We start from the raw sequence: 25,819 nt of genomic DNA, 5'->3' as shown, positions 1-25,819 counted from the left end.
GAAAGGAATAACTTCGTTCTACTTTTTTAATTCATAGGATGAAATAGATACAAATTTATTTCTTATTACATGTATTTTATTGAATAAATATATACCACTTACGCTAAATATTAAAATTAAAACTTAGAGGTTAACATTATCTATTTTTTTGTTATCGCCTTATAATCATTTTATGTTACGCATATATTCAATGGCCAAAAACGGAGACTACGGACTTGGGTCGTTTTATTCACACACTTATAGTTTATGTAAATACCAACATTTTGTTTTATAACTGTTTTGTAAATTATTATAAGTTAATAAAAACTTAAAATAAAAACATAAATATGCTTTATATCAATAAAAAAAACACCATGTATTCGATATACACACGTGTATATACTCTTTTTGTTTATTGCCTGTGCCTGAGATTATTGAGGTATGTTTTCAAGTCTTTGACAATAGAACCTTCTTTTTTATTTTGATATTTTTTATTTGGTTGTTTAGGCTATTGTCTGCGATCTACATAGATCTATTGTGCTCGCCTTTTTGTCAGAGTTCACTACCTAAACCAATCAGGGACAAGAATTGAAGGATATTCTCAGGAGCGATGGTTTTTATCTCCTCGGGAAAGAGTGTAAACTTTCCAAAGGAGATATTTCGTTTATGCATGAGTGGGCTACAACCACATAGGATGTGTAGTGTAGCGTTTCCTCTTCAGTTTGGCAGAATCTGCAGATTTTTGTTATGCATAGGCCTAGTTTTGACTGGCATACAATAGAACCTTAATTAATAATGTTCAAACTTATAATTTAAATTAATTATGGTCGAATTTAGACCATTGGGAGACCACTATAGTATAGTTATAGTCATTATCTATGTTTCTTATTTATGTGTGTGTCGAATTTGTGAATGTTTGTTTTTTTTTACGCAGAGGACTTTTCACAAAGTTATTATATGTAATATAGTCTAGTTAGTTAGTCTATAGTCTAAATATAATAGAATTGCTTTTACTGGCATACATTAATAATATCCCTTAAAAATTCAGACAGCACCTAGTCCCAAGCTATGCAGAGCTTGTATTGTGAGTACTAGACAAGTGATATAAATAATTTAATACATTTTTTTAAATACATACATAATATACGTAGAAAACACCCAGACCAATACAATCATTAATACAAAAGTTTGTAGCGTGCGAGGAATAGAACCTGCAAACATCGGTAGTAATATGGTTTGCTTAACCGCTACACCACTGAGGCCGTCAAATATATATACAATTATTATCTATTTAATTAGCATTAAACATACAAATTAAACCATCATCTCTTAATACGTCTTAACCAATATTTATGTCTATGGGAGGAATAAAATTTCATGGGACCATTTCTAGTTCTGGTGGTAAGGGTATGTTTTTCATTATTGCAAATCTTTTCAGTGCATCATATTTCCCTCTGAGTGCGTCGATCTCCTCCCGGATCCTAGTGTTTTCCTCCTGCATCATCTCCATGTCGTGCCACTCCTGGAGTAGGTAAGGATTATCATTTTAATCATTATTAGATAGTATAAAACAAAGTCGCGATCGCTGCCTGTCCATCCCTATGTATGCTTAAATCTTTAAAACTACGCAACTGATTTTGAAGCGGTTTTTTTAATAGATAGAGTGATTATAGCGGAAGGTTTATACATATAATACATGTACACCCGTTTGAAGCCGGGGCGAGTAGCTTGTAAGCTATATTTGTAGTTTCACCAAAATCCGTTCAGTAATATTTGACTATTATGTCTATAAGTATGGATGTTTGTTACTCTTTCACGCCAAATCTACTGGACGGATTTTAATTAAACTTTACAGTAATATAGCTTATGCATCAGAATAACACATCGGCTATATTTTACATTTAAACTTACCGCGGATGAAACCGCGGGCATTGCTATTTAATTTTTCTAATTATGTGTTACTCTGTGGAAGTTCGTTTCATTACTCAATAGATTAATATTATTTTGTTTACTCAGCTACCATTAGCATATGTTATACTACAAAACTGTATTATAAATTCTGTATATATAATAAATTATATACATATATAAAAATATAAAAAATATATACACTATAATAAAATATAGTGTGGTCGCAGAATTAAACATCTACACAAAAAAATATAAAAAATACACAGATAGTTCACCCTATGTACTTTACATAAGCTACTTTTTAATGCGAAAAAAATATTGTTAGGGGTTGAAAGGGGAGACGAAAGTTTATATGGAAGTATCGTCATACTAAAACTAGAAGGTTATATATGGTCGAACTCACTTGACTTTTCTCAGTTTCCAGCTCGTCTTTCTGTTCTATTCGTTTGATGCGACACGAGGCTGCGTAGCCACGGTTTTTCAATGTTCGGCGACGTTGTTTCATTCTGCAATAACAGTAAACAAATCATTTTTTTTTGGACTACTCTAATGCTGTTGGCCGCAGATGGCCTTTACAGCTTCACCGGACGATAGGGGGCGAGTGCAGATGGCACTCCAAACCCGCGGAAGGACTTATGGAGCGGCTGAAGGCAAACTCCTGGTTAACAGATACGAGTTTAGTCTGAGGGCTCGAACTAGGGGTTCGAACCTCGGCTCAGGCCGTCGTAACATCGATCCCCGTTGAATTGGACGGGGTCGATCAGAACATTTAAGAGTATTACACATTTTACTAAACATTTAAGAATAATAATAAACAAATAATGTTAAAGGAATGAGACTTTGATAGGAGAATTGCTAAAAGAAAAAAATATAAAGAAATTTGATTTAGGTATTTATCAAAATAACTTATTTTTATTTTTTTTTTATTGGGTTGTTTAGGCTATTATCAGATGTTTGTAGCACCTGTAGCATTGCACCTACATAGATCTATTGTGCTCGCCCTTTTTAAAAGTTTGCTACCTAGACCCGTCACGGACAAGAATTGAAGGATATTCTTAGGAGCGATAGTTTTTATCTCCTCGGGAAAGAGTGTAACTTATGGTGCCTCATTAAAAATTAGTATTGTAATACGATTCACAGGGGGAAGGGAATTGTTAGTAATATGGACACAAGACTCAAGACCCCATTACTAGCAATGTACCATGTCAGGTTGACCTCCCCACGGTTCCCCCTGGAAACCATTGTGATAAATTCCTGATGAGTTTGTCATGATGTGCTAACTGACCTGACCTCATCTTATCATCCCCCACTGGTGTCCTGTTAGCGTAAACCGTTAGCACAGGCGGGTGCACCATTCCATTATCATCCATAAAATACTATTCACATTGTAATACTCAGTAGGCTGATATTCAATTGTAAATACCTAACAATCTGATCTCTTGTGAGGCCCCTCATCTTTAACTGCCGGTTCAGGTCTCGCACAGAGATGGAGACCAGCTCATCATCACTGATCTCTGCACATGGTGTTGGCGAAAGTGGAGCCTGTGGGTAGCAAATATATACATATTTAAATTGATAATATATATAGAAAATACACAGACCGATACAAACAATCATACTCATGAATACAAATGTTTGTACCATGCCAGGAATCAAATGTGTGGCCACTGAAAGATAAGCTGTGTGCTAAACCGCTAGACAAACTTAACTCAAACCCCTTAATGAAAAAAAAAGATAAATAGATGCCTATGTTTAATATTAAAAGAAAATTCCCTGGATGAATAAACATGCAATGCACATTTGTCATTTAAGTAATCATTTAGTAAGTAATCTAGACAACTAGTGAAATGAAAATCGTTTAAGTATTTATATAAGTTGTTAGACTGAGTGACTTGTCCTGGGTTCATAACTACTATTACACTGGTAGTATATTTGTACAATGATTATTGACTGTTAAAATTATCAATTCTTCACTGAATATTCATATGCTAGGTAATAACATGGCACCTCACTGTACCCATCAAACACCTCTACCTCCAAATACAACATCCAACTTTCAGCACAGAAAAGTCTAGAAAACAAGTTTCACCTACTATCCAATAAGTTATTGTACATTATTTTAGTTTAAACTTACCATTAGCGCTTTTCGCACGCTCAGCTCTTTTAAATCATGAGGCATAATAATTTTTTGTTGACACAAAATAGAACGGCGTCTACCGTTATTGGATCTAGTTCTCTTGCCTAATTTACACTAGTACAGTTTAAAAAAATATAATTCAGCTATTAAAATTTATTTATGGCAGCTTACTCAGATGTAACTTATAAAATGAAGTATTATTTTTAATTACGTATTTTGTGAATGGATAACCACATAAATAATAACTCTAAACGATAAAATGATACAATCAATTTTACATTATAGGAAGAAACAATTAGAATGACAAATTACTGGAATGATAATGAAATATGTAATGACTGATTGATTGACAGACCCACAGAATACAATAGGTTTGAAATTTGAAGATAGCAAATTGAATACGTTTTTTTAAATCTTTTTAAAACTTATAAAGGTATTTAAATTAAATAGATATTCTATTAAAGTCTTTTAAATTGAACTTTTGATAAAATCAAATTATTGTTCTATTTATACATACATGTTGATCTATGACTCAAAAATGTTTCTTCATGTCTTCTTAATTGTATCCGAACACATTTGCTCCTCAATTTTTTTTCTTCAGTACTTACAATTTTTTATTCCTTGTCATTAGCAGTTTCTTGCCTTTTTGGCATTATTTTAACTATATGTGAAAAATAATTTATTTTAAAAGTTTTGTGTGGCAAAAAGTTTTCTAATAAAATGGCTTAACGAGCAATGAAATATTTTTAGTTCCAATTGAATTAAATGATAGTCCCTTTGTTTGCTATATCTTATTTTATTTACTGTTCAATAAAATGAAACCATTACATGTTGGATACATGGTATTACAAAATAATGTAAATACAAAAATAGCTGTATTGTAGACATTTCATATTAAAACAATATTTTAGTTATAAAATTGTCGTGTCTTATATAACTATGTACAATTTTTTAGTTAAAGCCTAATAATTTGAATAATTCAGTTCAATTCATATTACAATAATATGTTATTTTCCTTAGTGTCGTGAATATGATATTTATTATTTTTTCTATAGTAGTCGTACTTCATACGTTGTAACATATGGTTATTAGTAAAATATATTTATTATTAGATTAGAACGTTAAATTTGAATTAATAAAACAACATAGATATTTAAATTTTTGCAATAAATCTGACAGTGATAAACGAATTTGTTACGCAATAAACTTCATTAATTTTCAATGTATTATTTAATATCAATTTATACATTTTTAGCATCTTTCGCGCACAAACTGGTAAGAATTGAAATTTGAAGATGGTCACACTGCTGTGGTCAACTTCGACAACTTCAGAAAAGAAAAAACCAAGCTATCACAATTTTTTACAATTATCTATACATTCGTACAGTTTTTTGACTTTCACAGTGTTTTAAAATGGCTAAAAGGAAAAATAAGCCGTTAATCGACTCTGATTCCAGTAGCGAATGTTCAGATTTAGACTCGGTAAGTTGATACATTAAAATTCCTAGGTTAGATCACAATATATTTCGACGACATAATTTCTTGGAAACATCTACATGCTTATTAAGGCCAAGATCAATGCTTCACACTTCTATATCCGTCTAATGCGCATTTATTGAAATATTCAATTGTACACTGCCAGTTTAGCTTCTAAATTCTTAATTCAAACGTTATTGGTATATGCTACAGCATTTTCAATATTTACGTTTCAAATCTTAAGTAAAATGACATGAAACGCGTGAGTCATGTAATTTTGATCTAAAATGAGCATCAAAATATGTTATAGATATTGATATTTGATAAATGGATAGATATTGATTTGTTATGATACATGATTCATGTCCCTTTGATTAATCTAACAAAGAAACCTGTTATGTTAGATAATCAACATGTTTTTATGTTAACAATACTTATATTATATAACTTGGGGTGTAAACTTTCTCTTTTTCCTTTGTCTTTTCAGTAGATGCAGCTGCTATGAACATATACATCCTTCTTTTAATCTCTGTATGTTTTGTTTGTAATACTCAAAATGAGTTTGTATATTTACTTGTAGTTATTATACAAAATTGTATATTTATTTGTTTTTTTTTATACTTTATATCCTATGGGAATAGTTACAACGTCTACATATATAAGTAAAAGAATCTATAAAAATTGATATATGGTATATTTAAAAATGAATTGTATTAACTTTAAAAATTGTGAATTGAAAATCAACTTTAAGATGTAATCTTTAAAGTAAATTTTCCAATAATGTTTATTTTTGTCACACTTCCCAAATTATTCTCAGTTTGGATAGTTGAGCATTCACCAAAATGTGGCCTATTTCTGTATTTTATTATTTGAATATAGAATATATTTTTTTTAAATATTCCATAGGTATATAGCAAGGCAAAGATTTATAGAGTATACAGTATTAGGTTATGATAATCTATAATAAAGTTTCTCAATATATTAGTTATGTTGAGCTAAGACAAGTATGCATGGCAATAGTTGTTCATGCACGGGAAGGTTAGACATAGACACCTATATATACACATGGTAAATAAATTGACTTAAAAAAAATCAATTGGGTTTCTTGCCAGTTCTTTTCAATTGGATCTATATACTGGATGTTAGGGAAAATATTTATTATATAAAAAATTTGATGTTCATAAGTGCCTAAAATGTCCTACATGAATAAATTATTTTTGTATTTGAATTTAAGATATTCTCAAAGTAATAGTGTAATTATTACACTATCACATTCATACACCATAGATTAATTATAATTAATAGAATTAAACTTGTCACAAGTGTCTATAATGGACCTACATGAATAAAGATATTTAGAATTTGAATTTGTTGCCACATCTGGGTGTTAAATTATCATCAGTAAATGCTTATACGAAATTGACTTATATTGTTTTTAATTCCAGCAATTCCTGAACTTGGCAAAGAAGAAAAAGAAAGGTGATTCACCACCACCTTCCAAATCTAAGGGACAGTCATCGGACAGTGAATCTGAATGGGATGATGATGATAATAAAAAGAAATGTGAGTATTCTGTAGTTATTTCCAATGTTATGGACTCCATTGTGTAGTTCAGAGGTTCCCAAACTTTTTTGTGTCGTGGACCCCTTGCTGTATGTTTCGGTTTTGGATAGACCCCCCAATCTTACCTATTTCTAACTGTAGTAAAGTTTAGTGATAAAAACATAATGTAAAAACAACAAGATGACCGCTGTCATAGACCCCTTGCAGTTTGTCATAGAACCCTGGGGGTTGATATAGACCACTTTGGGACTCACTGGCCTAGTTGTTTAGAACACTTTCTTCCAATGATTATTAGTTCGATTCCTCACACATAATTATTATTATTTATTTGAGAGTTTTTTTATATAGGTTATGTATATATTTACAAAAAGCAGTATATTTAAGTAATTCTATAAGTTGTCCAGTACCCATAACTAAAGATTTGCTTAACTTGGGACTAGATGGTAGTGTGTGAATTGTTCAGGGTTGTTATTATTATTTTTTGTTTAACTGGAATGACAATGCCATCAGGTAGGCTCTGATGGTAAGTGGTAATGACACATCTTTTCCACACTTTATTATTGTAAATGAGATTTAAGTAGATAGGTCAAATTCAAATTCAAAAATCATTTATTCATGTAGGACATTTTAGCCGCTTATGAACGTCAAGTTTTTAGATTATAATTCAATTCAATTCAAGGTCACACACATTATCAGAAAATATTAATAAATATATATTTAGAAAGAAAGAAAGAATTTAGTATTTATTGTTTATTTAGTTCCTAATTATACCAGCAATATGCTATATTTTTGTGTCGCCCAAAAAAATTACATGTAATAATTACAATTATTAAACGATCCATTATTTTACAGCCAAATCATCATCATCATCCAGCTCAGGGTCCGAAAGTGACGCCGGCAGTAACGCGTCGAGTAAAAAATCAACAGGTCAATCAAGAAGCAGTAGGAAGGCATCATCAGAACATTCAGATGACGCAAGAAAGAAACCAGAACCTAAGAAGAGTGAACTGAGACAGAGTACAGATAGTGCTGGATCAGGAAAGAAGAAAGATGTGTATAGTGAGCCTGAAGAAGGTAAGAAGTTGTTGCAAATTTATTCTCTGAAATTACAAGTTGTGGAGTAGTAAGAAGATCACGATAATCTGCCACGGTAGCACCGTCACACCACCAATCGATACACGTCCAATTCAAACGGGGATCGGTTTTTTTTTTATAACGCAGGGGACAAACGACCATCGGCTCACCTGATGGTAAGTGATTACCGCCGCCCATGAGCACCCGCAACACCAGGGGAATTACAAGTACGTTGTCGGCCTTTTAAAAAAGAATAAGCTCTTTTCTTGAAGGTTTCAATATCGTATCGGTTCGGAAATACCATTGCTGGAAGGTGATTCCTCAATGTGGTTGTGCATTACAGCTTGAGCCGAGATGGGAACCTAATGGTGACTTCAGACTAGAATCGTATCAGGTGGGAGTTGGCTTTCAGCCGCTCCATAAGTCCTTCCTTTGGTTTTGAGTGCCATCTGCACTCGCCCCCTATCGTTTGATAAAGTTGTAAAGGCCAGCTGCGGCCAACAGATTAAAGTAGTCCGGAAAAAGTTTTAATTTGTTTTATTATACTACAACTGGTGGCAAACCCCCTTCGGCCAGTAGTCCTCCGTCATGAAGGTGGGCAGCATATTGGTGGGGACCCGTGCCACAAACGTCTTGAAACTCTCATCGTGGTTAACAATCATTGCCATTTCTTCACAAGATGGGCCGTCAGCATGTTTTCTAGACTAGTTACATAAAAATTAGACTCCGCTTCGCTTTGTGTTTTCTACCGAATATATAACGGACTGTATTCTGAGGAGTTGTTCTACAATGATGCCCAATAATTTTTACGATCGCACCGCTCGCCATCGACCGGTAATTCATCCCCACACGCTAGAACCTATGTGGTCTCGGAGGAGTTTCCTCCAGCGTACACTTAGATTGTGGAATGAACTACCTGCCGAGGTTTTCTCACGAGACTACAGCATGGGGTTTTTCAAGAAGTGTATATTAAGGTTTCTTAAGGGTCAGCAACGCGCACGTGACAACCCTGATGTCTCAAGCGTCCATAGGCTACAGTAACCATTTACCATCAGATGTGCCGTATGCTTGTTTGTCACCACAGTAGTATATTTTTTCTTCTTCTTTTCTCTTCCTATCTGCAATTAGTCCTAGAACTATAACAATATATACAGTAGTATATAAAAATATATATTTTTTTGTTTTATTAACAGGTGAAGTGTCGTCACATTCATCCGACAATGACTCCCTTGATTCTGAAGAAGAGTTTAATGACGGGTAAATATGTTTTTTATTATTATCAAATATACTTAACACGTTAAACTCACTAAACGATTACTTGAATGACGAGCGTGCATGGCAATAGTTTTCATGTTCGGGATTTTCATTTAATGTTAGACGTAGACACCTATATAAATACCTATGCATTGTAAATAAAATGGATTTAAAAAAAGTAATTCAATTGAGTTTCTTGGCAGTTCTTCTCAATTGGATCTATATACAGAACTGGACGGTAGGGAAAAAAAATATAATGTAAAAACTTGAATAAATGATTTTTGAATTTGAATTTGAATTCATATATTAGAGTTTTACGTACAAACGTAAATAAAAATATAAAAACGTAAATAAAATCTTTTATGGGCAGACATATTCGTCTACCTTCAAACGTCTTCGTTTTGTTACTACTATTGATTTTTCCTAATTTATATTTATACATAAGTATAAATAATGGCCGCATCAAATTTAAAATAGTATATATTAAATTATTTAAATAAAGATACGCGCAGTTGAGTTTCTTATACAATTTTTTTAGTGTATGATAATGGAATGATTCACCCGCCTGCGCTGGCGGGGCACCAGTGGACGATGATAAGATGAACATGAGTTCAGGTCAGTTAGCCCATAATGCAAATTCATCAGGAATTTATCATAATGGTTTCCAGAGGGAACCGCGTGGAGGTCAACCTGATATGATACATTGCTAGTAATGGGGTCATCAATCCACATTACTAACAATCACCTTTCCACGTCGTGTCCATTCTTCTCAAGTAATGTAGCCAGCTGTAGTATATCTCTGCTGTTCATGTATGAAAGAGACAGTTGCCACTTACCATCAAACGACAGTATTAGCCATTCAAATAAAAAAAAACGGTTAATATTTTTATTTCATGTTCTTCAGCTATGATGAGAATCTCATGGGTGATGAAGAAGACAGAAAACGTCTGGCGGCCATGTCTGAAAAGGAGAGGGAGCAGGAGATATTCAAAAGAATCGAGAGGAGGGATCTGCTGAAGACCAGGTATATTATACAAACTAGCTCTTACCTGGTTACCTGGTTTTGTCTGTTTATTCATAATTCACGGGAATAATTCGACGACATTTCGATGATATTTTGATGACCTCGGTGGTCTAGCGGTTTCGCACACCGCTTTACGTCTGATGGTTGCGGGTTCGATTCTTCGCACGGTACAAACATTTGTATTCATGTTGTGTGTCTGAATCGGTCTGGGTGTTTTCTATGTGTATTGAAATAGAAATAGATGTATGTATTTACAAAATTTACAAAAAAATGTATCTATGTATTTATAACAATTGTCTAGTACATACTCACAACACAAGCTCTGCTTACCTTGCGACTAGATGGCGCTGTGTGAAGAATCGTAAGATATTATTATAATATTGGAAATATAGTCCAATTATTGAAACATAGTTTAAAGTTAACATCTGCAGTTTAATATACCGATTCAATTGAGAACTGGCAAGAAAAAAAATGCTTCCACTTTCAGATGGGAGATAGAACGGAAGCTGCGTCTCGCGAAACGTACAGCCGCGGAACGTTCTGCTTCACCAGGGGAGATCGCACGGAGACGAGACGCAAGGAAACGCAGGAAAGCCATGCGCGACTCCCGCCAACGGGAGAAGGAGAAGGAGAGGCAACGACTGGAGAAACGTGGTAATTTTATTATAATCAGTTTTAATGTTATACCAGAGTTATATCTTGAAAGTTGGCTGCAGCTTTGTAAGTTTGTGTTTCGCTTGAGTGAGATATGGTAGTGGAATTACAGGGTAAGAAGGCTTGTTAAGAAAACCACAGAACAAAGGAGTAAGTAGATATATAATAATAGATAAAATAGATAGGTTTTAAATAACTAGCTGTATCTGATCCCTTTGGCTTGACCCTTTCAGTTACACCCTGTATAATAATGAATTTATAAGAAATTACTCATATATATATACTCTCGCCTCATCAAAGACGAGAGTTTTGAAATCAAAATCAAATTAAAATATCTTTATTCATGTAGGTCTAATCCAGACTCTCTTGATATATCAAATTTGCCGTCAGTTCAGTGCTTTTGAGCTAAGAATTGACAAGAAACTCAGTTCTTATTGTTTTCAAAAGTACTTGTATATTACAATAAGTCTGATTTTGAATACCAATTTTGCGAGAATAGGAATATTTTTTCATTATTTGGTCAAGGTCAATAACACGCGGACGAAGCCGCGGGATGTCGCGGGTACAGCTTGTATTAATATAAATTTACTCAAATGTAACACTTAACTGCCTCGAAATATAGCTACGCCTCACAGACTGACACGCAAATCTAAGTATGTATGATTGCATACTTATGGGTTACGCCCACTTATTACTTCTACTTACTTTGTTCTGTGAACCTCTACTTACTTCTCTGTTCTGTGAAGCTAACTCAGGAATAGCAGCGCGTCAATGTATTTATTGAAGTCGATGCTGATCATGTGTATAGGCGATTGCCATGACTAGCAGTCTGGTAATTTGCCATTGAAAAACATACTTTATTTATATTTTTTGTTTCAATTATATTTTACATTTTAATGGACAATAGTCGGCTTACCCTTTTTTTTAGTTATTAAATCTACTTGGTTTTAAATATAAGTATTATATATATAAAGTTATTAAACGAAAAAGACTTTCCCTATATAGAAACTGAGGATGACCAGCCTAAAGAGCCGGAAGTAGAGAAAGACAATACACCACCCAGTCCCGGAGAAATTCTCGACGATGCTAAAGATGCAGGTAACCATGGTGAAGAATAAGCTTGGAGGAGTTTCAATATAACAAGTGTAAGGGTACGAGAGATGGAGAAATTGAGGAAAAATATAAAAAAAATCAAATCAAATCATACAGACATTTTTAAAACATATATTTATTTATTTATTGTTGTCATTTCAACCTTGACGTGATTTATATAACAATAAATTAATAAATACAATACATAGAGAAAAAACACTAAAAAAAAAACAAAAAGCACCAAAAAATATTTTAAGATAATGGTTTTTAACTTGCTTAAACATAATTTTGAGAAATTTCTGGAGTTTTATATATATGTGTATATATAAGTATTGAAGCAGTATTTTAGGTGATATCCTGAAATAATATATACTACATAATAATATATAAAAAGACATATTTAAATTAAAAATTACTTCATATCAAAATTAGGTATAAATTCGGAAATAAAATAAGAATATACAAAAAGAGAACGAGACAGAGAAGAGAAAATATATAGTGGTGTAAGAGACCCATCTACAAATGCAGAAGGAACATAATGCAGTGCATCATAAGATTACTCATAGACGAATGGGTGTCTTATTTTTAATTATATTATTTATTTATATATAATATAATTTATATTTTTTAAATTGATATGTGATCGACAAACATGTGCTTGAGTTAATTTATTTATATAGGACATATTTCACTTGTGAATGTCAATATTTTATATTTACCATCCAGTTTAGCTACGTTAAGAACTGGCAAGAGTCTCTATGGTATATGGTAAAACTAATTTACCCATAAAGGCATGATTCCACAAAGTTATAAGGAGGAGTGTATAATAATAATAATCCTGGACAATTCACACAGCGCCATCTAGTCTCAAGTTAAATAGATCTAGTGTTATGGGTATTAGACAACTGATAGATATACTTCAATATACTAATAAATATATACATTATGTACATATATAACATCCAGATCAATACAAACACTCACAATATTATGGATTAAAAGAGTTTTACATTAATAATCATATTGTTATACTGATGTTTATGTACTCCACATATAAGTAACTTTTTTGATAAGCTATGACAGAACGGGTGATAATAAAATACAATCAAACACAATTATTACACCTCATGTTTGTTACATGCAAGGAATCGAACCCGAGACCATAGGATGTAAGGCGATGTAATCCGCTAGACCACCAAAGCCGTAAAATTTATAATAGATATTAGTAAGATTATAACTACAACTTTCTCTAATCCAGAGTCGTCAGAACGCGCGGCGAGTCCGCTCTTCGGTGCGAAGACAGAACGAAAAAGGAACGTGGACGATCGACGGCAGAACGCTATGGCAGCCCTACGAGCGCAACGTGACGCCAGGGCTACCAGGGACGAGCACAACCGACAGCGGAGGCGCCTCGAGGAGGAGAAGAACAAGGACAAGGAGGACGACGATGTAAGCACAAACACGACAGCCCTACGAGAGTAATGTCACTCCAGGGCTACCAGGGACGAGCACAACCGACAGCGGAGGCGCCTCGAGGAGGAGAAGAACAAGGACAAGGAGGACGACGATGTAAGTGCATACAAACACTATAGGTGACAGCCCTACGAGAGTAATGTCACTCCAGGGCTACCAGGGACGAGCACAACCGACAGCGGAGGCGCCTCGAGGAGGAGAAGAACAAGGACAAGGAGGATGACGACGTAAGTGCATACAAACACTATAGGTGACAGCCCTACGAGAGTAATGTCACTCCAGGGCTACCAGGGACGAGCACAACCGACAGCGGAGGCGCCTCGAGGAGGAGAAGAACAAGGACAAGGAGGACGACGATGTAAGTGCAAACAAACAAACAGCCCTACGAGAGTAGTCACTCCAGGGCTACCAGGGACGAGCACAACCGACAGCGGAGGCGCCTCGAGGAGGAGAAGAACAAGGACAAGGAGGACGACGATGTAAGTGTATAGGAACACTGTATGGAGAATATTTCGGTTTTTATCTCTTTAGAGATCTCTGCCAGACAACCTTTGGGTAGAGGAGAAAAGACAGAAGGTGGTGGATGGCGCATGATGGAGTGAAATATACATAAATAATAACAGTAATATATAAAATATATCCACATATAATATATAAATAAATTACGTATACAATAATATAATAATAATGATACACAGTTCACGCAGCGCCATCTAGTAATGGCGCTGCGTGAACTGTCCTGAGGTTGGGAGCTTTGGAGAGCTTGGGACTACTCAAGCTAAGCAGAGCTTGTTTTATGGGTACTAGACAATCATACTCATGAATACAAATGTTTGTACCGTGCAAGGTATCGAACCCGCGACCATAGGAAGTGAAGCGGTGTGAGACCGCTAGATCACCGAAGCCGTCAATCTTATATATAAAATTCTCGTGTCACAGTTTTCGCTCCCATACTCCTCCGAAACGGCTTGACCGATTCTCATGAAATTTTTTGAGCGTATTGAGTAGGTCTAAAAATCGGCCAACATCTATTTTTTATCCCCCCAAATGTTAGGGGTAGTCCACGCCTAAATTTTTTTTTATTTTAAGGCAAAACAACGTTTTCCGGGACAGCTAGTAATATATAAATATCTATCTGTCTGTTTGTATAATAGTTTTTTGTGTATGTCTTTTGATTACAGGACGCAGATGCAGAAATCATTGGTGGCACCAGCAAACAGAGCGTCAAGTTGAAAGCATCCGATATATACTCGGACGATTCCGGATCAGATTCAGAGGACAACAAATCTCAAGGTGAATAATAATTATTATACCTTTATTTTTCTACATATTCACTCATTAATATTATATGCTACGAGCTGTACCCGCGACTTCATCCGCGATAATATAACTTCATTTTTCTAAAAAAAAAGTAGCTTAAGTTACTCCTTATTACATCAGCTACCTGCGAATAAAAGTCCCATTAAAATTGGTCCAGCCGTTTCAGAGATTAGCCGGAACAAACAAACATACAGACAAAAATTGTAAATAATGTTATTTCGGTGTATGTACCGTATTTATATTCATATACATGTAGTAATAAACGGTTATTTCAATATTACATACAGACACTCCAATTTTATTAATAAGTATAGATGAGCGTGGCCTTTATCGTGGCTACACCACGATAAAGGCTCCCTGTACTACCTAACTAAACACATACACACATACAATAATATTAGAGGGAATCTTTACACTTGCTTAGTCTCATGTTCAAATTGAAGTACTTGAATCGTCTATCTCTATCTCTCTCATATCCATGCACGTCTAATCACGGATCTAAATTACAGGCCGCCGCAGTTCAACAAGTTCTTCCTCGTCGGGCGGAGAAGAAGAGGAAAAGAAACGTGAAGAAGTTGAAATCAAATATGCGGACACACGGGAGCAGATAAACAAACTTAGGTTAAGCAGGTATGTGGTATATATATAAATAATCCTGGACAATTAACACAGCGCCATCTAGTCCCATGGTATGATCTAGTGTTATGGGTACTAGACAACTGATATAAATACTTAGATATTTTTTATTGTAAATACATAACATACATAGAAAACAGTCAGACCGATACACACAATCATAGTCATGAGTACAAATGTTTGCACCGTGCGAGGAATCGAACCCGCGACCATTGGAGGTAAAGCGATGTGCTAAACCGATAGACCACCGAGGTCGTCATGTGTTTAAAATGTGTGAAATAACTGTTTGACACTGTTTCTCTGTTCTATTGTTAATCTATTGGTTATTTAAGACTATAAAGCATATAGTAATTTTTGATATTGAAAAGTGGTCGTGTGGAATGAGTAGTCATGCTCACTGTAAAATGTCCACTACATGTGGCGGCGTGGTGGGCCCTACTCATTGACTCCTATAAATATGGTCGAGCGCAGTGATGACTGGCTCATCCGTCAAACTCGTGCTGCTTGCTGGGAAGGACTGATCTGCTCTTATCACTACGACTGATTTAATCTTACTGCATATTTATATTTGACCCAAAAAATTTATGCTGGTTGGTAGTTTGTATTCACACGTTTCAACTTATAAATGTAAACTTACAAGGATTATTTAAAAGAGCAACACACAAGTTTCTTGCTCGTTCTTCTTGTGATGAGACAGCTTTCCGAACGAGTGGTAGATAAAAAACAAATTGTTATGACTATTCAAAAGTGCTTAAATTAAGTTTATTTGAATAAATGATTTTCTATTCTACACTCGTGTCACAAGTCACGGGCGCTACTTGGGGTTTCCCTTGCGGTAGCCGGCTTCAAAGCCTAATCGTCATCATCTATAAGTGCTTCTTACATACATAAGAATGTGGATGCTTATAAGGTCAGAGGAAGGTCGAAAAATAAATGGATAAACTGTGTGAAAGATAATGTGGTAAGAAAGTAAGTAAATAATGAGATGACTGTGAACAGGGATGAATGGGAGAGAAACATATTACGCCGATCACAACCGTTCTTCGCTCGTGTCTGTTAATTACACTAATGGATCATCTTGTTTTAATAAATAAATAATTATTGTCCAGGTTCAAACTAGAGCGGCTGGTACACTTGCCGTTCTTCGCTCGTGTCGTCACCGGGTGTTACGTGAGGATCGGGATAGGGAACAACAATGGAAATCCAGTGTATAGGGTGAGTACCGCATTACCACTGATCGAAGTAGGTAGAGCTGTTTATACTGTGTGCGCTGTAGTATGGTGCGGGTGACAGTTACCAATTTTACATTTTACTACCCCTCCGATCGATCCCTCGTCCAATTCAAACGGGGGTCGAAATTACGACGGCCTGAGCCGAGCTTGGAATCCCTAGCGGGGCCCTCAGACTAAAGTCGTATCCGTCAGACGAGAGTTGACCTTCAGCCGCTCCATAAGTCCTTGCTTTGGTTTTGGTTACTCCCTAAGGCGTAAATAGCTTACTTAAAAAACAAATTCTGGGATTCGGGGAATATTCATATTGTTATATCATATCGCAAGCACATAAAATAATAATCTCAGGACAATTCACACAGCGCCATCTAGTCCCAAGTTAAGCTATATACGATAACTGATACAAATACCTTACTATTCACCCAAACGAATTAGCTCAGAAGCTTCTAGTCAACAACCCAGCAAAAAGGGTAAAAAGATCAAATATCCTTGAGCTGGATGAAGGATTTCTAGCTAGCTGAAACATGGGGACCTTGTCAAAGGATAGAGTTCCTCCGTCGCCTGCTTCTAACAACTCACCTGCTTATAGTACCAGTACTGATTGCATATACCTAAATACCAAAAAAAAATGTTTTGGGAAGAAACTGACTCCTGGTATACAGTTCACGCTAGTTTGGGAGTCAGGACTGCATCAAACCGTACACTGATGTAGGTTTACATAAATAAATAACGTTTGCTGATCATCTAGTAATGATATAACTTTGCCGCAGGTTGCAGAAATAATCGACGTGTACGAAACGGCAAAAGTGTATAACTTGGGCAGTACGAGAACAAACAAGGGTCTCAAGCTGCGACACGGCACCCAGGACCGGGTGTTCAGACTGGAATTTGTTAGTAATCAGGTAAATATACTGTTAGAAACTTTTGAACCACGCTCAAATGTGTATTTATGTGTAAGAAGTATCTAGGTAGCATTTTTTTTATTATTAGGACTAACTAACAGTAATACGATATTATTCGACGGCCTTGGTGGTCTAGCGATGTAGCACACCACCTTACTTCCGATTGTCGCGGGTTCGATTCCGGTACTGACCTTTGTATTCATAAATATGATTGTATCGGTCTGGGTGTTTTCTATGTATAATATGTATGTATTTAAGAAAATATATATCTATATATTTGTATCCGTTGTCTAGTACCCATAACACAAGCTCTAGCTTACTTAACTTGGGTCTAGATGACGCTGTGATAATTGTCCTATATGATGATAATAGTAATATATAACAAAAAATAATACATTTGTATTTACAGTAAATAATGTAGCAAATTTTTTTTTAGGAATTCACAGACAGCGAGTTTCAAAAATGGCATAAAGCTATAAAAGAGGCCAATAAGAAACCACCCACAATGGACTTCGTTAGAAATAAGATTAGTGATGTAAAGGAAGCACTTATGTATGAGTTTAAGGTATGTATTTTGTCTGTGTACATGACTGATCAAATCAAATTTTAAATTTAAATTCAAAATATCTTTATTCATGTAGGTCTATTACAGACTCTTATGATATATCAAATCCACCATCAGTTCGGAATGATTTCGAGATGAGAAGAACTGACAAGAAACTCAGCTCGTATTCTTTTCAAATAAATGTTACAATAATACAGATTCATTTTACTATTTACGGGTTATGAACACTAAGTTTAATAGTCAGTGTTCGTAACCCAAACAGACCAGTCTCCATAAGTAGAATTATATATTGAAACTATAAAATCTAACTGTTTTAAGTTTCAATATTAAAATATATATATATATATATATATATATATATATAAAGAGTTCAAGTAGTGTATGTCTATTTAATACTGGTAGACAGGTTTCTGTGGCTAAGGTTCTTGAATAAAATAATATTGCGACCATAAATTGTGATGTAAGCTATCCTATCTTTGAAGTTGGATCAAATTGCACACAATGTGCAAATCAAATTTGCAATCTGTTCAGTAGTTCAGAAGTCCATCACGGACAAACAATGTTACACGTAATTTTTATATATAAGATATCGGAAATTCAGTTAAAAGCAGAAAATCAATATGTCACAAAGGTATTTTTAACCAAATCTTTTGCGTTAATTGAGAAAAAAGATGGTAATAAAATAAAAGAAATTGATATATTAGTGTTTGGACTATTGTCAGGTGCTTGGACATACAGCACTGCGACATACGTAGATCTATTTTGCATTATAAATTGATAACATATATATTTTAAAATGTACTATGTGTTAAAACAGAATATGATGTATATGTAAATATAATTGCATTGAAATCAATTCATTCAATAAAGTGTGATTATTATATATATATTTTTTTATAGCAGTGTAGGTAAGATTATTGCATTTGTGTGCAGGAAGAAGATATAGAGAAAATGGTAGCAGAGAAGGAGAGGTTTAGAGCGTACCCAACCAATTATGCCATGAAGAAAACACAGCTGATGAAAGAGAGGGATGTGGCACAACTCAGGTATGTTATATCAGCTTTTTGTATATTTATTTATTTCAGGCCACTAGGCCCATATTATAAATACCTTATAGACTAACATACATATGAAATAATGTAAAATTTAGATATTGAAATTGTCTGTGTAATTACGGCACTGACGGTGTTATCTGCCACGGTAGCGCCGATACACCACACCCTTCAGCCAATATGTTAAAAAATGTATACATAGAGGGTACATTAAATAGTTGTTTTTCGTATCTACGAAGACCTCAGCTAACGTAACGACACACGAAACTAAAAAAGAGCAACGCGCAAGTTTCTTGCTCGTTCTTCTTGTAATGAGAAGAACAAGCGAGAAAATTGCGTGTTATGATAGCTTTCTGAATGAGGCGTAGATTAAAAAAAATGGAACTGATAGTCAATTTTCAAATTGATTCAAATTTAAGTGCTTAAATGTAAGTTTATTTGAATGAAGAATTTTCTATTCTATTCTAATAAAGCATGTCGAATAAGTAAATAATAATAATAATAATCTTAGGACACTACACACAGCGCCATCCAGTCCCAATTTAACCTAGCTAAAGTTTGTGTTGTGGTGGATACTAGATAACTGATACAAATACAGTTTTTGTTTTCTAAATACATACATATTATACATCGAAAACGAAAACACCCAGATCGATACAAACAATCATACTCATGAATACATATGTGTACCGTGGGAGAAATCGAACCCGCGACCATAATAAGGCGGTGTGCCAAACCGCTAGACCACCGAGGCCGTCAAATAACCAATGAATTTTATTTTAGAGGCGACGATGAACTTGTCATGGATTTGAATGCGAAGATCCAAGAGCTGGAAGACCGTGCCAACCAACTGGACAAGACGAGGACATCCTCAATACAAAGTATTTCGTACATTAACAATAGAAATAGGAAACTCAACGTCGAGACTGCTGAGAAGGCCATCATGGAAGAGGTAAATAGATCTCTTTAAAAAAAGTATAGGTGTTAGGGATAAAGTCAGTAGATCTATGTAGGTAAAAAAAATAGGGATAAAGTGGAAGTGTGTAAGGTTGTATAGGTCAGTCGTGGCTTTCGATGCTCCAAGGGTTGCAATGTTCTCCAGCACGTATCAGGGTCCATAGGATGTGTTTCTTGCACTGTATCACTTGTTAAGCACTTCCACTCGTATTTATAAACGAGTAATTACTTGTTACTTGATCACTTCTAATAGAACTCTTACCAATGATATTATGTTTTATAGACGAGAAATACACATTACTTACTTGAGCAAATGCTTAAAAATTTGCTTAAGAAAGTAAGATATGTAATGCTTGGTTCTCTCTGGCAACACTAAACTTTGGCGTTTTGTTACATATATAGCCGAACGCGAAGTTTGTATTTAATTTATAAAGTCTTACTAGACATATCCATACCTATGTATATTTATACAAAATCCATAACTACAACAAAACTTTTTATACAACTCGTAATTTCAATAAAAACATATACTTTTTTCAACATAATATTTTCTGCAAGATTGGAGAACTAAAACGCATGACACAGTATAACTCGGCCGAATTAAAACCTACACACACCTTCACCAGGGGAATTGTAAGTACGCACGCACTTACAATTCCCCTGGATTCCTGGATTTCCCTGGATTCCTGGATTCCCCTGTATTCCTGGATTCCCCTGTATTCCTGGATTCCTGGATTCCCCTGGATTCCTGGATTCCCCTGGATTCCTGGAATCCCCTGAATTCCTGAATTGTAAGTGCGTTGGCCAGCCTTTTAAGAAGGAATCAGTTCCTTTCTTGAAGGTTTCAATATCTTATGGAAAATACCATTGCTGGAAGGTGATTATACACTAGCCGTTCCTTCACAAGTACATTTCAAAGCCAGAAGAATACGACAAAAGTAATTACCACAATAAGAAAAACAATATGTACACAGATCAAAAGCTTCCAACTAATAATAATTCTTACAACTCCTCAGTAACTACAAAACGAAAACATATCACAAATTGAACAGCGTCATCTAATGATGATTTAAACAGTGATTCTACAATATACATGTGCGTGGCAAATTTTCATATAGTCTTATAGGCAACTGTATAAAATAAATAAAAATAAAAAAAACTAAAGTAAAAAATGATAAGAAAAAAAAAATTCCTTTTACTCGACAGGTTAAAGCTAACAAAGGTAAAAAGACTGACGACCCGTTCACCAGGCGGCACACGAAGCCGGTTATGAATTTCAAATCACACCAGGGCAACAGGAGCCAGGTTAGTATTCACTGTGTGAATCTCAACGAGTTGCGTGGATTTCTTCGTTGCAAATACAGTGGACCCGCGGTAATCCGGCCCCCCTTGTAATCCGACATTGTCTATTATTTGTTATTGAATATTACTTTGACAATATACTTCAGAGTGCATATACATACATACATATATAACATAGAATCTTATCACTGGATCTGTAATTTGTCGGATGACAAGATACTCTTTTGTAAACAATTCCGGAATATAAGCAGAGGACCCTTAAGCAGCACTCTATAATCCGACAAATACGAAGGTCCGACACTGTTCTGCAAAACGTTTGTCGGATAACCGGGGGTCCACTGTATATGTATATAATATAAAGAATCATCACTGGATCTATAATTTGTCGTATTATAAGGTACTCTTTTGTAAAAAATTCTGGACAATAGGGTCCCCCTCTTAGACAGTAGTCTATAATCTAACAAATTCGGTGGTCCGACACTGCCCTGCAAAATGATTGTCGGACTACCGGGGGTCCACTGTAATTATAAAACATCAAATTATTAATTAAATCTTTATTATATATTTGACGACCTCGGTGGTTTAGCAATGCAGGTAGGTAGCCGCTAAGTGAAATACATTTATGCAATATCAATTCTACTATTTCAGATGGTCGCGGGTTGGTCGCGGGTTCGATTCCTCGCACAGCACAAACATTTGTATTCATGAGTATGATTGTTTGTGTCGGTCTGGGTGTTTGTTTTTGTTTTTACAAGCTCATTTGATCAGCTTATCGATCGAGCTCATTTCTTATCAAAACTGACCTACACGAATAAAGATAATTTGATTTGATTCAAGCTATAATATAATTCTTGTTTTTAGGAACTGTTAAGGAATGAAGAAGCAGAATTGGAAGCGCAGAAACAGAGAGAAAAAGACGAGAGGATGGCTAAAGAGAGACAGGAGAAGGAGAGACTTGTTGCAGTGAGTAATGTCCATTAGAAGAATTAATCTGAACACTTTTAAATAGCCATATTTTTTAGTTCTACCACTCATTCGGAATTCAGTCTTGTTACAAGAAGAAAGAGCAAGAAACTTGGGTATTGCTCTTTTAAATAATGCAAATAAAAGTATATTTTATCTAGATCTAAGTAGATTTTGCAAAGCTGAAGTCTTACGCCATTACACATCCTATATGGTTGTAGCCCACTCATGCATAAACGAAATATCTCCTTTGGAAAGTACACACAATCTTGAGATAAAAACAATCGCTCCTAAGAATATCCTTCAATTCTTGTCCCTGATGGATCTAGGTAGCGAACTCTGAAAAAGGGCGAGCACAATAGATCTATGTCTAAAACATCTGACAATAGCCCAAAAATTAAAGAAGAACTCTATATATATGTTTTTCTTATTTTACAGCAAGAACAAGAAGATAAAACAAAAATTAAGGATAAAGATAAGCCAAGTTCAACAGACAACGCCAGCTTATATTCACTGCACGATTTTGACATCAATATAGAATTGGATTTACCCGTACCTAGTAAGTTTACACATTACATACTTATCACTTTAAGACGCTACGCTTTGTATAAAGTCGTTTGAGTACCTCGATCTCACCTATTTCAGCCGCCAAACGGATTAGTGAAATGTGTTTCGGTTGTAGAGAATTTTAGTAGTGAAGGGAGTCATTGCGAGAGTGCTTTAAGGAATCAAATATTCTTACCGTTGCTTCTCAATACATTTATGAAAATATCATGTATGCCAGGAAGAATATAGACAGTTTCAAAAGAGTTAGTGATTGCACCAATAAAAGCTTACGTAACAATAACAAACTGATTTTACCTAAATGTCGTTTGGCTAAAGTTAGTAATTCGTTTTATGGCAATTGCGTAAGATGTTACAATAAAATACCAGAGTCGGTTATTAATCTGCCAGAAAAAAGATTTAAATGTCAAATAAAACAGTTCTTTTGCAAAAAAGCTTACTATAAAATTGAAGAATTCGTTAACGATAATAATGTTTTTATAGAAAAACTTTAAATCCATAGCACTGACAATATTATCTGATTACACTAATAATGAGTGCGTAGCGATTTCTATGTTGATTATCGCATGCCTCTTACTTGTTATACTGTAATTATTTATATAAAAAAAACATCTATTCAAAATTTCCATAATTAAAGTAATTTTTTTATAATTACTTTAAATATGGCAACATTATTTTACAAAGTGACATTAGTTACTGTCAGTTAGCTTCGTCTAATTAAAAATACGATTATAGTATCATATTTTTTTACAGAAGTGGTGACATCTCAACCTAAGCAGCTGACGACAAAAGTGAAAGAGACTGGGCCGAAACGGTCCCTAAATTTGGAGGAGTACAAGAAACGTCACGGACTCATATGAGCCTTGTTCATGACAGACAGACAGATTAAGTGTTTGTGATTATAGCTTTACATAGACAGTTCCGTTTGGCACGCCGTTGTGAGGATAGCAGAGCTAGTGGTAATTCCAACCGGTGTGGTAATTAGTATGAGAGAGATTACCACACTGGTTGGACACAGGGGCCGTCCATTAAACACGTGAGGCTCTATAGGGAGGGTCTTTTTTTTTAAAGGATGATAATGGAATGGTGCGCCCGCCTGCGCTAACGGTTTACGCTGGCGGGGCACCAGTGGAGGATGATAAGATGAGCATGAGGTCAGATCGGTTAGCCCAACGTGACAAATTCACCGGGAATGTATCACGATGGTTTCCAGGGGGAACGGCTTGGAGGTCGATCTGACAGGGTACATTGCTGGCATTGGGATCATTAGTCCACATTACTAACAATCCCCTTCTCCACAGGGGAGGGGGTCGATAAAAATAGGGGATGTAGGAGTGTAGTAAGATATTACATGTGTTATTTTTCAATCAAACGCGTGATTCCTAAACAGTAGGGAAAAAATATTGATCCAAAAAAATGACGAGACGATGAATAAATGATTTTTGATGAAACGAAACGCTTAGTGTAGTGTGACCTTAATTTCTCTAGAATAAAATTAGATTATACATTATTATGACAGCCTCGGTGGTCTAGTGCTTTACCACACTGCTTTACTATCCGATGGTCGTGGGTCGATTCCTCGCACGGTACAAACATTGTATTCATGAGTACGATTGTTTGTATCGTTCAGGGTGTTTTCTATGTACATAAAATATACCTAAGTAAGCTATCAGTTGTCTAGTACCCATAACACAAGCTCTGCTTATCTTGGGACTAGATGGCGCTGTGTGAACTATCTAGGTATATTATTATTCATACCTGTATTTAAATATGTAAAAATTTTAAGATTCTTTGTAGGTACTAAATAGATAATACTAGATACACATGATTTGGGGGTGGGGGGGTTAATATTCTGATGTTAACCTTACTACGTATTACCAAAAGAGGGGGATGGTTATAAATGCTAAAAAAATCACGTGATTATTGGATGGCCCTTATATTGTTATAGCGGTAACGGAACAAAATACCACAGGTAAAATTCGTGTTTATCTAGCGGTATACTGCGTCGGTTAGTTTTTGTATCCCACGGTAACATGCTAGTTAGTGTAATTGCAGTATATTACTGATAGTTAATGCGCTATTGAATACGCTGGTATAATTACCACGTTACTTAATTCTTTTTTATAAATAATTCGTTATAATTTATATTTTCGTATCATTGTGGTAAAATTTACCACACAATATCGTGTTGGTATCTCATCTTACATAATCCTATGTATTATTTATAACTCATATTGTAGATGACGTAAATAATTAAATTTAATAAGAACATTCTGATGTTGTTTTTATCTTGTAAGAAAACCTTATACCTTACCTTCTGACTGGCTTATGCTTGCGTTTAGATGACCAATATCCTCATCCTTCTTTATAACCAATAAAAAAAACTATCTGGCAGTCGGATGGCATCCTAAGGAGTGAAGACAATCCAGATAAAAATTTAAACGACCTGTACACTGAGTTTGAAACATACCTTGTATTCTTACCAGCTTCTGAATGTGTTTAGAAGGATATTCTGCTCCTATACAATATTTCTTTATAGGCAATAAAGAAAGACTAGATCTGGCAGTCGGATGACATCCTATGGAGTAAAGAGAATCCAGATAAAAATATAAACAACCTGTATATTTGTGAAAAAGTTTAGTAGTTTTTTTATGATTCCAAATGAATGGTAAACAAGCTGACGGTCCATTAC

At 34.9% G+C, this 25,819-nt stretch overlaps 2 protein-coding genes across 2 annotated transcripts; one reads left to right on the top strand and one right to left on the bottom strand.

Annotated features, from left to right (window-relative positions):
* Positions 1 to 315: 315 nt before the first annotated feature.
* Positions 316 to 4,310, bottom strand: LOC131843331 (transcription factor MafK). The gene is made up of 4 exons (XM_059191957.1): positions 4,025 to 4,310; positions 3,314 to 3,432; positions 2,294 to 2,396; positions 316 to 1,501 (listed from the first exon to the last, which is right to left on the bottom strand). Exons 1-4 carry the CDS (start codon positions 4,067 to 4,069, stop codon positions 1,355 to 1,357), a joined length of 414 nt encoding a protein of 137 aa, XP_059047940.1. The 5' UTR covers positions 4,070 to 4,310; the 3' UTR covers positions 316 to 1,354.
* Positions 4,311 to 5,345: 1,035 nt separating this feature from the next.
* On the top strand, positions 5,346 to 24,486 carry LOC131843307 (RNA polymerase-associated protein Rtf1). Its single transcript, XM_059191929.1, has 19 exons — positions 5,346 to 5,509; positions 6,949 to 7,066; positions 7,919 to 8,140; positions 9,334 to 9,397; positions 10,299 to 10,418; positions 10,906 to 11,072; positions 12,078 to 12,170; positions 13,423 to 13,613; positions 14,819 to 14,930; positions 15,467 to 15,587; positions 16,703 to 16,808; positions 17,593 to 17,724; positions 18,161 to 18,289; positions 19,223 to 19,335; positions 20,125 to 20,293; positions 21,505 to 21,603; positions 22,462 to 22,563; positions 23,002 to 23,122; positions 23,881 to 24,486. The coding sequence occupies exons 1-19, from the start codon at positions 5,441 to 5,443 to the stop codon at positions 23,985 to 23,987; spliced, it is 2,355 nt and encodes a 784-aa protein (XP_059047912.1). The 5' UTR covers positions 5,346 to 5,440; the 3' UTR covers positions 23,988 to 24,486.
* Positions 24,487 to 25,819: the final 1,333 nt, after the last annotated feature.

This window comes from Achroia grisella, unplaced genomic scaffold, assembly GCF_030625045.1.
Source record: "Achroia grisella isolate CSIRO2021 unplaced genomic scaffold, CSIRO_AGI_Agris_v1 utg295, whole genome shotgun sequence".
NCBI classification, from domain to species: Eukaryota; Metazoa; Arthropoda; class Insecta; order Lepidoptera; family Pyralidae; genus Achroia; species Achroia grisella.
Note: the sequence above shows the minus strand (reverse complement) of the source record. Positions and strands in the feature narration are given on the sequence as shown.